Source organism: Pagrus major, chromosome 16 (genome assembly GCF_040436345.1).
Source record: "Pagrus major chromosome 16, Pma_NU_1.0".
In the NCBI taxonomy this organism is placed as follows: domain Eukaryota; kingdom Metazoa; phylum Chordata; class Actinopteri; order Spariformes; family Sparidae; genus Pagrus; species Pagrus major.
In genome coordinates, this window is record NC_133230.1 from 23,323,978 (window position 1) to 23,339,912 (window position 15,935).

Sequence of the window (15,935 nt, forward strand, 5' to 3'; positions counted from 1 at the left end):
TACTGCAACCCATTTCCTTCCCAAGACAAACAAGGATAAGGTGTAGCTATTGGCCATTAGCGCTACAGACACATTGTGCTAAAATGATCTCAAGTGCAGAGGTCAAAGATATGCAATGCACTGCAATTTCACAATGACAGAAAAGGCCTTTTGAGTCATGGAAACACCATCACCTCTGCAGCTTGACAGGCGTATGTGTACACGAATTGGCCGTATTTACATTATTAAGCGGCGCGCCCTCAGCGGGGATGTTTTTTCTTCTGCCTGGGCACTAAACCCCAGCTATGCCTTTGTGTACCTTTTTGCCACATTCCGCTGTTTGCTTTTGACGTGTGTTAATCAATCATGTGAGAGTGAATGGTGTGTTGACTCACATGCCAGTGTTTCCATTTGGCTAAGCCGGCGGCTTAACGATGAAATGCCTGAGCCCATGCCTTTGGACAAATGAGCAGGCTCAGCAGTGGCAGGCGTGGGTAATGCACTACCTGCTGGAGTGTTACTGTGTGATGATGTACAGCTGAAGTGTAGATTCTTCTTTATGTACAGGGAAATCCCAACTCAATAGGGAGTCAAGCAGTGCTATAAGTGAGCATTTACCCTCCCTACCACCTCCACAGGTGCTTCTCGACAGCTAACAATGACCTCTGACCTCCCCTGGCCTAAAGAAATTCTCTCTTTGTTCATCTACAGCTGATATGACCCCCAAACTGCCTGCTGGAATCCCTCCGTCTTCCCCCTCAGCAGAGGAGGAGAGGAAAGAGTGTTACATTAACTTGAATGACGCCAACTTCTGCGACAACGTCGTGTCTCGTAACACCACCAAGCAGGAGTGCTGCTGCACGGTGGGCAAAGGCTGGGGGGACAACTGCGAGATCCACGCTTGTCCTATCCCAGGAAGAGGTACAGCAGAGGACTTCCAGTGCATGTTATCGTCTTTTTGCATCTTTTCTGCCGCTAATCCAGCCACTTTTTATTTTCCAGATGATTATAACCAGTTGTGCCCTCATGGCAGTGGATTACTGCCTGTTTCTTCTACACAAGCTCTGGGAGAGTCGCATCCTTTCATAGGTACCCTCACTCTCATACATGCTAACTTATTTTATTGATATTCTTGAGCACACAAAACTTTGCATTGGCTCAGAAAGGTGCAATGTCAGCCTGTTTTATTTCCAACTGCATAAACTTTTAAAGCCAGCATTACAGACATTATCCCTCACTACATTTACGAGGGTCTCTACAGCCAGGCCAAGGCTTAATGGGATACCTGCCTGCATACCTAACTAATTATCGTACCCATGCTGTGTCATGACAGCTACTTATAAGAGATTTTGGCTGTTGTTACTTTCCATCCCGCTTATTTAGGGTGTGAATCTCTCTCTCCCCTCAGATGCAAACGAGTGTGAGATGTTTGGATCAGACATTTGTAAGAATGGACAGTGTTCCAATCTCTTCTCTACCTATACGTGCTACTGTCGCAGCGGCTTCTACTATGACAACATCCGGCTTGAGTGCGTGGGTAAGAAATGTCATCTATGTTTAAATTCTTTTAAGATTTGAAAACATCCATGCAACAATAACAGATACACTTTGCCTCAAGTGTTTCGGTTGATTTTATGAAGACAACATTTCCTATAAACCTCATTGCTTTCACCCTGTATTTTTGATTTTGCACTCAAATCCACCAATGTATTGTAAAGGACCTTCAGAAGCTTCACTTCTGAATGATTGTTTCTTCATGTTGTGACGTCTGTGTGCCTCTCTTTGTAAATGTGTCTTCAGATTACGACGAGTGTGGTTTAGGAAATGCCTGTGAGGACGGAGAGTGTGTGAACACTGCCGGCTCCTTCAACTGTTTCTGCAGTCCTCCGTTGGTTCTGGACAGCACGCGGCGGCGCTGCATCAGCCTCAACACTACAGAAGGTGCGACAACATTTTCAATTGAAATGTGACCAGTTTCACATTTTTACTTGTTTGGATGAATCAGGTTGTGTGCAGAGCTTTTGATCAACACCAGATGGTTTGTTACTCTTTCAAAAAAAAAACATTAGGCGATCTGTGTATCACCGTCAATCACAGGCTATCTTCAACCAATCAGATCAACAGGGGGACAGCGCTAGCGCCAGCGGAGCCTGGTCAATCAAAACCTTACTAAAGTCAGTCAAAGAGAGCTTACAGTGTCATCCCATCTGATATAACTGAAGCTGCAGCAACGTCAACCTCTTGAGTGCCGTCATTGTTGTTTTCAAAGGAACAGTTGTGTCTGTCGTTGGGTCGTCAAGTACGCTGACTGGTTTCCATCTTGATAATCCAGGGATTTAATGTAATTTAATTTTCCAGCAAAAATGTTGGTCAGTTCCAGCTTCTCAGATGTGAGTTGTTGCTTTTCTTAGAGATGTTTCACTGGAAATGTAATATCTTTTGACGGTTGTTCGTTCAAACACAAACAAACAACAACAATTGGAATGTGTCAGTATGAGCTCTGGGAATTGATAATTGACATTGTTTACTATTTTCAGATAAATGATTGGTGTGATCCATCAAATGACTGTTTGATCTTTCATCTGCAGATTTAAAAACAAAAATGAAAACGATCTTTAGCTGCAGCCCTGCTTCTGTAAACTACTTCTCGTTCCATCTTTAGATTCATCATCGTAGATTTATTGTCCCAGGAGGGAAATTCGTTTTCATAATCTGCACATGCTCATGTCTCAAAAGAAAAGCATCAACAGTAGCCGGGAAACAACAAAGAGTTTACATAGTTTATGGATAACACTGCTCTCTTGGACAAAACTGAGTTTATTGTCTAGAGTTCCTTTTTTTTTCTTTGTCTTTTGTGAATCTCTTTTTCATTCTATCTCCCAGAAACTCTCGAGCCTGATCACGATGTGCACATGGATATTTGCTGGCAGCGTCTGGAGAGGGACAACATGTGTGCGGAGCCCCTCCAGGGACGCAGGACGACATACACTGAATGCTGCTGCCTGTACGGCATCGCCTGGAGCGGACAGTGTGCCTTCTGTCCCCGGAGAGACTCTGGTGAGCAGCAGGGTGCACATAAGACACGCTTGAACAAATAAACAGTTTTTAATATGCAAAATATAACTCCGCTTTGTGTGCTGCTGTGTTCAGAGGACTATGCAATAATGTGCAACCTGGCTCGGAGAGGAGGTACAGACAGTCTGCGAGAGCGGCCAGGATACGAGTACGGTATCGAGGGGGCAGAGGATCCTGCGGAGCCTTTTGCTCCTCCGTACTTTGACAGTTATGGCAACCCCGCGGGACCGTATGACGTTCCTGAGAGCGTTCCTCTCTTCAACGACAATGACTACAGCGTTCAACAGCCACCTGCCCGCGTCCCCATCCCACGACCACGGGAGAACCAGCCACAACCAGTGGATCCCTATGCAGGTGATTGTATGCATCCTTCACAGGCGCACGGTAATGCATTTTTTTATAATATCAATTATTGTATGATGTTTTAACATGCATTTTTTTTTTACATGTTTCTCTGTCCGATCAGACCGCTACGATGCCTTTGAGGGTCTCCGAGCGGAGGAATGCGGGATCCTGAACGGCTGTGAAAACGGCCGCTGCGTTCGTGTGCGAGAAGGTTACACCTGCGACTGCTTCGACGGCTACGAGTTCGACCTAAACAAGATGGCCTGTATAGGTGGGGTTTTTCTTTCCCAGCATCGTTTATATCTTTCTTGACAGACCATCTGCATGTACACTCTGTGATCCAAGCACACTCTGTGATCCAAGCAAAAAACGTTCAGGGACTCCCTAGAATCAATAGCGATCAATCACCTTGTTTAATCTGGTTTTAAAAATGTGGTGTTGAAGCTCGGGATTGAACCGCAGTGACCTCTCCCTTCAGGTTTAAGCCTTTTGGAGCCACGTCTTGGATTAATTTCAGTGAGGTAACTCGCAGTGTATCATCAAGCTCAAGGAGACGCTTTGAATTTAACAACCTTGAGTTAAGTTATATTTTATGGGAAACTAATAAAGCAGTGTGCTCCTTAAAACCACTGTGTGTTGCCCTTTGGTTTGAAATTCCCCAGTGACGCACTGCCAAGAGAAAGGAGGCCTTGAATCTTAGCCACCCAGTGTATTACATGAGATATTATATCGTTTTAAGTGTGCTTTGTTTGTTTTGTATGAAAGTGAGACTGTCTTGTTGTAATGAAACACTGTGATTACAATATTCTGTCTACATACGTGCTTATCAGCTCCAAGGCCAGACGTTTTCCCAGGAAAAGTGATTGAATTCCAACCCTGTGGAAACATGTGGGAGCTGTGCAACTTGTGCCATGCCTCCTTTTATAAATATCACCACTCATGATTCCCCAGCAGAACATGACATAAACAGCAAGAGGGTCATTTGAGATTGACTGCCATGAAATGACAATCAGACCTCCAGGGCTGGAAGCAGGGGGGGGGGGAAGAAAAATCACTTGAAGGCCAAAAAGGAAACATAATCCAATGCATTGTTAATTTAACCATCATTCTGAGCCGTTCAGCGCTCAAGATGGCCGGGAATTCAAGTTCACATCCTTTCCAGCTGACACGCAACATGACGGCATGGTTGATTAAAGATATACAACGTGAGACATTATGCAACATATCATTGAGTTTGAGTGAAAGCCTTGTACCCCCAAATGTGAACTTTACTGGAACACATTTAAACACTTTTGTTTGTTGTTCACAGGATTGCATAAAGTTCTCCACAATCTGTTAGTAGCTATTGTGGAGTTTTTTATCATATCACATGATCTGCATGAACACATGGAGTTGGCCAAGTTGTATAAAGATGCAACTATTATTTTCATTATTGATAAATCTGCAGATTATTTTCTCGATTAATCATCTTATTTTGTCTGACCAACAGTCCAAACACTGAAAAATATTAAATGTACTACCTGATTTATGACAGTATGATGTAAGACAAAGACCAGCAGCAAATCCTCACAGTTAGGAAGCTGGAACCAGAGAATGTTTTGCTTGAAATATGACATAAAAGGTCAACGGATTATCAAAATGGTTTGTGATCCATTTTCGTTTTGAGTTCCATCTGCTCATGAAGGAGTTGGATGAACCTTGAGGTGAGGTTGGTTCATCAGCTGCTGTTTTCTAAAGTCAAGGGGGGAAAAGGAAGGAAGGGAAAAAGAAGGAAAAACAAAGGAGTGAGGAAGAATGAGGGAGGGAGGAAGGAAGGAGGAATGGGAGGAAGTAAAGTAGAAGCAAAATGGAATAAAGGGGAAAAGAAAAGAGGGAAGGAAAGAAAATGGAGTGAAAAGGGAAGGGAGGGAGAGAGAGAAAGGGGAGGAAGAAGAGAAAAGAAGGAAGGAGTTAGGAAGAAAGGAAGGAAGGACAGAGGAAGGAAGGAGGAAATGAAGGGGTTTGGGCAAAGTTAAAGTGAAGTTGAAGGAAGGAAAAAAGGGGGGAAGAGGAAGGTAGAAAGGAAGGAAGCAAATTTGAAGGGAAATTGAAAGGCAGGAAGGAAGGACAAAAGGAAGGAAGAAGGATGGAGAGAGAGATCGACGAAGAAGGATGGAGAGAGGAAGAAAGAGGTGAGGAAAGAAGGAAGAAAAATGGAAGGAGGGAGAGAAAAGAAAGTAAAAAAAGAGGGAAGCAAGGAAAGAAGGAAGGAAGGAAAGGAGGGAGGGAGGGAGGATGAAAATAAAGGAAGGAGTGTTAAAGTGAAATCAGAAGTCTGAATCACTTCAACGTTACAGTTTCCCGCCGCTCAGCAGCAGATGTGGCGCGGGCAGCTGTTTCAGCTGTGAAATCTCCCTGCTGACTAACCCGTCATGTCTCCTTTCCTTGCAGACATTAATGAGTGTGAGGACATCAGCGACAAGGTGCCCTTGTGTCAGAACGGGCAGTGCACCAACACAGAGGGATCGTACAAGTGCACCTGTTTGCCTGGCTTCGTGGCCTCTGCCAAGCCACACAAATGCATCCCAGCGATCCCGGAGCTCGGGAAGACAGAAAACTGAGACAGTGACTTCTCCTGCTCCCTCAGAGATCGCCTTACACCACCCCCACCCCCCACCCCCCCTGCCCTTTTCCCCGAGGGCCTGGCACTAAACCTCCAACAGTAACGCTGAGACGTCCAAACTTGTTTCCCTACATAACACACACACATGCACAGACACAAACACGCACATACAAAAGCACACACGCTTGCATTCAGATCCCCTTATACACACTCAAGAGGACCAGGAAATGTGCAGTGAATGTATTACATGGGATTTAGTATTCACCAGATATCCATTTGCCTTAAAGGGATTTTGTGGACTGATTTTTGTTTATTCAGTAACCCCAGGCAATTTGATATGCAGATATATTTTCCACATTATTTTCTCTGTAACTTTTTCTTTTTTTTGTGTTATTTATTTCATTTACACGACGGGCCTCTGCAAACTAAGAAAGCAACCTATTTCAGAGGGCACACGCCATTCCTCCTGTTCTATTCGAGACAGCGCGAGGAGATAGATAATGTGTTTTGTTAAAGAAGGAACGTCATAAGAAATAATCGCCACTCGTAAATCAGCTCGTGCCTCACTGTCGAACCCTCTCACCAACACGATCTCGCTCAGTCGTTTTAATTAGCATTGACCTTGGACTAAATGGATGCCAGGGCTGACACACACCATCAGAACTTCTCCCCACAGCTGCCTTCTAACTACGAGCTGAAGAATCTCTGGACCAAGAACTGGGACGTCAACTCAGCCAAACATGAGAAAGTTCAGCCTTTACGTGGACCTGGAAAGACTGTAGATGTATATGATGATCTATGTAATGTTTTGAAAAAAAAGGTGCAATAGGTATAACCTGCCTTCCTCTGTTTGACACCAGTTTTATCTTAACACCAGCAATGAAGTAGAAAAACATGGACTCGGTTGCTGATCCCATTTTTCCTTTCTTTTTTAACAGTATTAACTTGTTTTATACTTAAACTGTAACAAAAAACACTTGTTCCAAGACTAATCGAAGTTTGATTCTAGCTAACTTCTGCAACATTAGTTGAAATTATCCACATACATCACCGCTTAAAGTGAATGGTTGGTTTTATGTTTCACAGGCAAAAGGATTTTTACATTCAACTGCAATGCAATCGTTTCCCAGATCTCACATCAGACCATTCCCATGTGTGCATCCCTGGATGCACGTAAAGACAAAGGCTTCGTTGGAGAGGTTTGGTATATTTTGTACAGATCTAGTACTATGTATTATTTTTGTTACATATTCTCTTAATGCATTATAGCACAACCAATATTTTGTCTGACATAAAGCATAAAATGTAAGAAAAATCTGGCATTATAGCTTTGTAGATTTATACGTGTCTGTAAAAAAATGTTTTTTGTTTTTTTTTAAAGCATATCTTTTAATGTATGAGGAGAGTGGCTGACACTGTACCAGAGGAACTGTGTGTATACCCTGCCCTGTGGAGCAGACAATGAAATATATTTTTTGGAAGTGGCAGCACTGTTCTGATCGCAGACATTTTGTCTCTTCAAGTTCATTACAAAGACAATGCTTTTGAAATGCAAGCACCGACTTCTGTGCGTCACAACTCCATGGCTTAATATTAGTGATTGTGAACATTATTTCTGTTAGTCTCTGTTGGATCCTTATGTCATGAATGTATCATAATAGTCAGTATCGGCCTACGCATTTGGTTTCTGAACTCCCACTCATACATTTATGACTTCTATATACAGGTTGAAGAAAATAATGGCATTATGTGTTGAACTTGTCTCAAGAAATCTCAGCAGAAACATAAAAGTCCAATTCTAACTTTGGAGGATGACTAAAGTTGATGACTTGCACCTCTCTCACGCATTAATAACCTATGAATCTACAGTTGTACAAATGTTTCCACCTGATGTCCACCGTACTTTCCTGTGCTGTTCAAATCATCGCCTGAACCGGACCGGACATGTAACATTTAGGTCAAAGTTGGAATATTTAAAAGCCTTTTTCAAAACCGCAAATAACTTGAGATAAATGTCTTGTTGTAAAGCTGTGGTCATTGGAAATATCATGCTCATTCATTTTGTTTACCTCTTGACTGTAATCGCTATCAGTCAGCAAAATAAAAACATAAAAAATATCAGTCTCTTTGATCATTTACTTTGCAAAAAGGCACCTGCACACTTTGCATTTACCATGTGTATAATCTTATAGTAATTTCTGTGGTGGAAGTTTGTGATCCATATTAAAATAAGAACAGTAAGTCTGTGAGTCGTAGTTTGTAGTATGTTCCAAAGGCATTCAATGTTTTATTTTTGTTTTATTTTGTTACATAAAGCAGTGTAGTCTTGAGCTGTTTGGTGCAGGTATGTATATGGACCACTGGGACATTATTGTCTAAGCATAAGTGGTTAGAGGTGTGTTTTTGGCAGTGATGGCTGACATATTAAGATCCTTCAGCAAAAGTAGTAACACATCAATGTGAAAATACACAAATAAAGGTCCCTTACTTGAATGTAAGTAAAAGTGTGACCATTTAAGTTTCATTTGAGGCATAGCTCTCAATTTAATTCTAATTAATTTACTGCAGGCAGTTTAATGCGTAATTTCAATGCAAGAGTGTAAAATCTGAATCTGCATAGCTGGAAAATACATGCAGTGCAGTACAAATAGTTTCCTCTGAAGTGAAGTGAGATGCAAGATTTATGCATCAGAAAATTAAAATAATTAAAGGGTACCTCAAAATTGTAATTACTGTACTTGAGCAAATGCAATTAGCTTCTTACCACTGGTGTTTGTGTTTTGGCTGCAGAGATGAGCCACAGAATATCCTCCACAGTCAAAACTATAAATATGTCAGAACTGGGGTTTGGAAATGATGGTCCCAGAAATGAAATAAAGAAATAAATAAATAAATAAAAAAGAGAAAGAAAGAAAGAAAGAAAGAAAGAAAGAAAGAAAGAAAGAAAGAAAGAAAGAAAGAAAGAAATGAGCATTCAAATCATTTATTATACTATGTCTCCCTCTAGTGGCCAAATAGAACAACGCACCACTGTCTGCTTTTCCAGCTTTTCCATAACTTTGTTCCCATTGGTTAACCGGGGAAGAGAGCTATTCCTGAAGGATTCTGGGAAACTGCGTTTACCACGGTACAACATGCCTGCATTAGTAATACAGGGGAATACACCTCCCAGAAGCCACCTCGCTTCATACGTGTTTCGTCGGCTCGAGCCGCAGCCATCCACTCGTGCTTTTGCTGTGTTGCTAATGTGACTCTTTTAATAATAAAACAGCAATTTGAGGCGATAGCGACCTTAAACTGTCGCAGTTTTTGCTGGGAATTACGCCTTTTTGCGAGTGGATACGCGGTTAGAAATGAGCAGGCTGGGATAAGCTAGGCTAAGTATGTTATTGATGAAAATGTCTTGGCTCAAATATGTCTGATAAGTTGATGAGTTGGAAAGGTCTGACATTCACTGTCACTACCGACATACAGTATTGAGAACTCATACCTGGCTCCCAGTGTTGTTTTATCCATGCTAAATGTAGGTATTTGTCCCAGATAGCACAGCTACACATCATCTAGACATCACTCATTAACTACCTTTTTTTATTATACGATAAGGCAGTATTACCAAAATATTAGACTTGCCTCTCTTCCAAGGGAGTCTGCTCATTTCATCACAGGTTTTATGTCCTAATGGCAAAGGAAGAATGCATTTCACAATGGAACAAAACAGCAGGGGACACTTCAGCACTACGAAACAGGAAAATCTTTCCCAGCTCAGAAAAGACCCCATCCACCCCTCTGTCAAAGGACACTCACAGTCAAACTGCAGGACATCACTCAGAAGATGACACCCAGTCCTCAAATGGGACATCTCAGTGCTCAGCCAGAGGAAACAGCAGCAATGAGCCTCCGAGCAGGATGCTGCTGATGTTGGTGGTGGGGCTGTCTTTCTCTACTCGCCTCTACAAGATCGCAGAGCCCCCTCATGTGTGGTGAGTGAAAGTCCTCTGCAATGCATGCATGTGCATTTGGTGAATTTTAAGTCTAGTTTTTGTATGTGGCGGCTTGTTTTGGTGTTTCAGCTGGGATGAGACGCACTTTGGGAAGATGGGAAGCTACTACATCAACAGGACCTTCTTTTTCGACGTCCATCCTCCTCTTGGAAAAGTGAGACGTCCTCTTGTGTTTAAACTCTCGTGTCTTCAGGGAAACCTCTCTAGTTTGAGTACTGATCTCCTTTTTACTCTGTTGCAGATGCTGATCGGTCTCGCCGGTTACATGACCGGTTATGATGGCACCTTTCCCTTCGTAAAGCCAGGAGATAAATATGAACACCACAACTACTGGGGGATGAGAGGGGTATGCAACTTCTCACACTAGAAAACCTGCTCTTTTAACATTGATAAATGTTCTTAAGACATATTAAGGCAGCTGATGTGTCTGTCCTGCTTCCTGTCTTCCAGTTTTGTGCCATGTTGGGCTCCTTTCTCCCAGTCTTTGCCTACCTCATAGTGCTGGAGTTGTCTCAGTCTCACACCGCAGCTCTCATCACTGCCACCCTGCTTATATTTGGTGAGTGATCATATAATTATTGAAACATCTATTTAAATGTCAAACCATTCAATGCAGCATGTATTTATCCTGTTCTAATACGGAGAATGGATTTTTGCTTAATTCCTGCTTCCTGACAGACACTGGCTCGATCACCATTTCCCAGTACATCCTGTTAGACCCCATACTCATGTTCTTCATCATGGCAGCAGTGCTGAGCATGGTCAAGTTCAACCAGCAGAGATACAGGTATGATACCACAAGCACTTTAATTTATCTTCAACTTCAGTTTATTTAAAGTGCACATCACCCAGAGAGTCTCTGTACACTTTACAAATCAGTTTTGATAATCAGTAGATAATTTCAATCACCTTATTATCAATTGATCAATACGTTTTTGTTGATGGTGCACATTCGCTGGTTGCAGCGTCAAATATGAGATGACTCGCTTATTTCCTATTTCACGCTCTTGTAAACCGAATGCAGATTTTTTGGTCAAAATAAACACTTTGAAAGAGGACTAAAGAAACCAGAAAAACAGATTAATCAGTTATCAATAGCTGGCAAATGACTTAATAGTTGACAACTGATTAACTATTAATCAATTAATCTTTGCTGCCCTCGTACATACATATACATGTACATACAGACATTGTTCCCTGCTTGCTGTTGTCTTCAGGCCTTTTTCTGCCTCCTGGTGGCTGTGGCTGGTACTGACTGGTGTCAGCCTTGCTGGGGCATTGGGGGTGAAGTTTGTGGGTCTGTTTGTCATCCTTCTGGTGGGACTGAACACAGTCTGGGACCTCTGGAGACTTTTGGGAGACCTGAGCCTCTCACTGGTAATCAGCATTTATTTAATGGCACTGGCAGCTAAAAATGTTTACGAGTAGAAGTTTGACTGTATTTTCTGCCTCCAGGTGGACATCGCCAAGCACCTTCTGGCTCGGGTTGTTGGACTCATCCTGCTTCCAATCCTCCTCTACATTACAATATTTGCAATCCACTTTGTTGTGTTGAACAAAAGGTATGTTAAGGACACACTGATTACTGCTCATCTCACAGTGATGTACTGTACTGCAGTGATGACATCCAATCCATTGTTTGGGTAATCATGATTGTTTTCTCTCACCAGCGGACCAGGAGATGGTTTCTTCAGTTCAGCCTTTCAGTCTCGTCTAATTGGAAATAACCTGCACAATGCATCCATGCCTGAGTGTAAGTGCCAAACGTGTGAATAAAACCACATGACGCTGCAGCTGTGTTTACAAAAACACTAATAAGAAAAATGGAAAATGAGGTCAGAGAGAAATGTAGGCAGTCCCTTAATTTTGATAACGGGCAGATGGGCTGAAACATTTGCACATCAGGGTTTTTTGTTTTATTGGGCGTGGTTAGTTTGGTGTCTCCTTGCCACTTGAAATGACGTTTCATGAGGCAGTTTTCATTAAATGTAAATGTTTCCTGTGTTTTGAAAATGATGTAAGGCGATATCTCGTCGTTCTTCTGATGCAGACCTGGCGTATGGCTCCACCATCACAGTAAAAAACCTCCGTATTGCTGGAGGCTATTTGCACTCTCACTGGCACTTATACCCAGAGGGAGTTGGAGCAAAACAGCAACAGGTCAGGCTACCAGAGAGATAAGTGAGAAACATTATCAAACATAATTGACTATGCTAATATCTGTTCTTTATTCAAAATAAACCATATTCTCTGTTATTTTCCTTTACAGGTTACAGCCTATCTTCATAAGGACTACAACAACGTGTGGCTCGTACACAGACACGGTGATAATGAATGTGAGAAGAGGGGGTTGATTTACTGTTATGAAATATTGATAGGATGCTTTTTCTGTCTCAGGGAAGTAAAGCATCTTAAATCTTTGTCTTTTTTAAGCTCAAGCTGGGACACCTGATCTTGTTCGACATGGTGACATCATTCGACTGGAGCACAAGGAGTAAGTATCATGACTTCACGGAGCATCATCACGGAAAACATTTAATGATTTAAATGAGTCCATGTCATTCCGATCCAAATTATGTGTATGTTTTTTAGAGAATACCATTTTTGTTGGTCCTTTCAGAACAACCCGCAACCTTCACAGTCATCTCCATGAGGCTCCTCTGACCAAGAAACACTTCCAGGTTACAGGCTATGGCATTGTGAGTAGCTCCACAGCTCAAAGCTGCACTAAAAATAACTTTTAACTTCCCTTATTCAGTATTAATAACATATTAAACTCTGATTGCATGTCACTTTTCCACCTTCCTCTTAGAATGGCACAGGCGACATCAATGACTTGTGGCAGGTGGAGGTGTGCGGAGGGCGGAAGGGTGACCTGGTGAAGGTGCTACGTAGCAAAGTCCGCTTTCTGCACCGAGCGACCGGATGTGTGCTTTACTCCTCTGGCAAGACACTCCCTAAGTGGTAAATCTTATCTTCTCTGCTCTGATTAGGGATGATCCTAATGACTAGACTGTGGATGTGTTTGTTCAAACACATTTTAATATATAAGGTGTCATAAAGTGAAGTTTTTTTTCTATTCAGGGGCTGGGAACAGGTGGAGGTGACCTGTAGTCCCTATTTGAAGGAGACTCCGAGCTCTCAGTGGAACATCGAAGATCACATCAATCCCAAGTGTAAGATGAACACGCTCATTGCACTCCTACTTTTTTTTCCCTATACTTCATGATGTCATCCACTAATCAGCGTGTTAATTTTTCCTTTGTGTCTTCTTGCAGTGCCCAACATAAGTTTGTCTGTGTTGAAGCCCCATTTTCTGGAGATCCTACTGGAGTCCCACATCGTTATGATAAGAGTAAGAAAGAAAAGATGTCAATCCGTCTGTGATTCAAGAATGTGTTTTATCATAAGTGATTTATTGATGTAGACAATGTCTTTTTTTAGGGTAACAGTGGCTTGAAACCCAAAGACAATGAGATGAACTCAAAACCCTGGCATTGGCCCATCAGCTATCAGGTGCATTGAATAATCTACAGTAGAAAGTTTATTTTTGTAGTTTTTTTCTTGTCTAGTAACTAACTCCAAATGTTCTTTATTTGTGTAAAGGGATTGAGGTTTTCTGGAGTGAATGACACAGATTATCGTGTTTATCTGCTGGGGAACCCTGTAAGTCTTTCTTCAGCTTACTTCATTTTTTCTGTTGTTGCTCTTGACCAACACGCAGTAATGTGCTCATGATTAAGTCCTGTTTTTCAGGTGGTCTGGTGGATAAACCTCGCGAGTTTGGGATTGTATGTAATCATGGTGGCAGTGGCTTCTGTAGCACTACAAAGAGGTTTCTCATTGGGACAGAAAAGAATAGGTATGGTTATTGACAGTGATTCCATCGCACATTTTTTGCGCCAATTGCACTGATTATGGTTGCAACAAGATCTAAACATCAAATACATGTTCTGCACTTTGTCTTTCAGAGGATTCTCATGTGCTCATGAGAGAAGGAGGACAGCTGCTCCTCGGTTGGCTGCTGCACTATGCACCTTTCTATACCATGGGCCGTGTGCTCTACTACCACCACTACTTCCCTGCGATGCTCTTCAACAGCATGCTAACAGGTACCAAATCCCACCGCATATTGGCTGCTTACATTATGGAGACCAGAGGTTTTCAAACTGTGAGGAAGGGTCAAAGGGCGAGGGCAGAGAGAGAGACATGAGGCAAAGATTGGAAATCAGAAAAAAAGGAACTCCTTTCCCTTTACATACTTCTAATGGTACCAAAATGTAAAAAAAAAAAAAAAGTATTAGTTGTCCTACCTGTGCACATCTCCCAAAGTATTATGAGAACTGTATTTCCAGTTGTTTCACAATGAATATAAAGCATTTTGTTTCTTCACAGGAATCACATTAGACGTTCTGTTGAAAAGCGCTGACTTGTTTCTCCGCCGACCTTATTCTGATTGGCTGCAGAGAGTCGGTCTGATGGTACTTCTGTTTAGTGTTCTCTACAGGTGAGTTGACTGTTTATTCTTACAGAGTCATCATAAACAGTATATCTTCAGTGTTTGATGTCTGTTGCATTTAATGAGCTTCCTTGGGATTATACATCTGTTTGTTAACCTGCTTCCATTGTGATTTTCAAGTTCTTCTTCTAATTTGTATACATTATATAATCCCCTCTCTGTCCATCAGTTTCTACTTGTTCCATCCTCTCTCCTACGGCATGACGGGTCCTCTGGCACACGAGGCGGGCAGCGCCATGGCTGGCCTGAAGTGGATGGACTCCTGGGAGTTCTAGTCACCTTTGCACGAAGTTGTGATGTACTGTATAACAGCTATTCTGAATTTAAGGGACTTTAATCAAGCATGTGTCTCACAGACTCACGGTCTTAGAGTGTTTACACAAAAAGATCATTTTTATAAGGTACCGACTGTCCACACTAGTATAGAATTTCTACGTGTCTAGGTATTTATGTCTCAACATTTCCAAGTGTCGTAGTCTATAAAGTGTAAAGAATGCTTTATAAGACAGACATGAACCAGTGCAATATGAGAGCCAGAGTGTTGTGGAGTTTTTGAAAATAAAGATCTTGACACTAATCGTCACCAAGCTGCCTTAACTCACAGCACATCTCACACCCTGGACTTAAATGTGTATATGTGTGTACTGTATGTCACGATAATAAGATAAAGTGCCTGAAAGGAGCCACTGAAAATAAATCTGAAACGTTTAAATGCTGCATCGTGTTACATAGGTTTTAGAGTTCTCAGAGACAGTATTTTTGTTTGCGAGTGTCTTGATCTTAGTGCCCAGTATTTTTGTATTAGTGCTGTCTGACTACTACTGACTCTCAGTGTCATACGTTTGTTTCAGTATGATCAATAAACTGATATTCTTGTAGTATCTGCTTACTTACGTTCATAACATCAATATTCCATCATCATTTTGTCAACACATCCAAAGTTTTCTCCTTGGACCACAATTTAGACTCAGAATAGACACTTGCCTTAAAACAACAAAAGAGCTCAAACAATAAAAAAAATGAATAAGATCAATTCCTATTGGTCTGATTTTAATCTGTGATCTTTAATTGATTTGGGGCTGATCTTTCAGTGTGAGTGTGGTAATGTAGATTAAATTAATACTATGAAACTTTACACCCAATGAGGATTTTTCATTGTTGGTTATTCACAGCTGGAAGGGCAAAGGCAAAAAAAAAGAATGCTAACAATTTTAAGTCACTATGAATAAAGCCGCCATCAAGTGCAAATGTCTGTCTCAGACTGTATTACATTATTTATGAACAGGGAATATATGCATTTGCAACAGAAAATAATAACATAAGTGATTCAATGGCTAAAAACATTGAAATGAGATAATAATAGATGACTTGACATGCAGCCACATTAGGATATTCATGCAGCTAAAGGAAGGGG

General features: G+C 41.7%; 2 protein-coding genes across 5 annotated transcripts in view; both read left to right on the top strand.

The window, feature by feature from the left end:
* The window catches only part of LOC141010321 (latent-transforming growth factor beta-binding protein 2-like), an 89,583-nt gene extending 81,464 nt beyond the window's left edge, over positions 1–8,119 (top strand). Inside the window, exons 34-41 of the mRNA XM_073483202.1 lie at positions 691–900; positions 982–1,068; positions 1,388–1,516; positions 1,780–1,920; positions 2,863–3,036; positions 3,130–3,408; positions 3,521–3,670; positions 5,830–8,119. Coding sequence (XP_073339303.1) covers positions 691–900; positions 982–1,068; positions 1,388–1,516; positions 1,780–1,920; positions 2,863–3,036; positions 3,130–3,408; positions 3,521–3,670; positions 5,830–5,999 — 1,340 coding nt within the window. The 3' untranslated portion in view covers positions 6,000–8,119. The remainder of the gene's footprint in view (positions 1–690; positions 901–981; positions 1,069–1,387; positions 1,517–1,779; positions 1,921–2,862; positions 3,037–3,129; positions 3,409–3,520; positions 3,671–5,829) is intronic.
* A 1,091-nt stretch (positions 8,120–9,210) lies between these two features.
* Positions 9,211–15,399, top strand: pomt2 (protein-O-mannosyltransferase 2). Of its 4 annotated transcripts, XM_073482722.1 has the most exons (23): positions 9,211–9,382; positions 9,476–9,524; positions 9,667–9,981; positions 10,072–10,156; positions 10,244–10,348; positions 10,453–10,561; positions 10,681–10,789; positions 11,220–11,379; positions 11,458–11,564; positions 11,673–11,755; positions 12,053–12,162; positions 12,272–12,338; positions 12,436–12,496; positions 12,623–12,701; positions 12,815–12,966; positions 13,087–13,178; positions 13,281–13,357; positions 13,447–13,518; positions 13,609–13,668; positions 13,759–13,864; positions 13,974–14,114; positions 14,398–14,509; positions 14,691–15,399. In XM_073482722.1, coding segments are annotated over exons 2-23 (2,310 nt in total). In that variant the 5' UTR covers positions 9,211–9,382; positions 9,476–9,522; the 3' UTR covers positions 14,797–15,399. The 4 variants fall into 4 exon arrangements, with proteins under 4 accessions (XP_073338823.1, XP_073338822.1, XP_073338825.1 ...); XM_073482721.1 differs by having other exon boundaries at positions 9,211–9,524; XM_073482724.1 differs by lacking the exon at positions 9,476–9,524.
* The last annotated feature ends 536 nt before the right edge of the window (positions 15,400–15,935 follow it).

Excerpts from the sequence above, each read along its gene's own strand:
- pomt2 (XM_073482721.1), top strand. Across the intron at positions 12,702-12,814 it reads AGGTTACAGGCTATGGCATT|AATGGCACAGGCGACATCAA; the intron begins GTGAGTAGCTCC and ends CCTTCCTCTTAG. Across the intron at positions 12,967-13,086 it reads GGCAAGACACTCCCTAAGTG|GGGCTGGGAACAGGTGGAGG; the intron begins GTAAATCTTATC and ends TTTTCTATTCAG.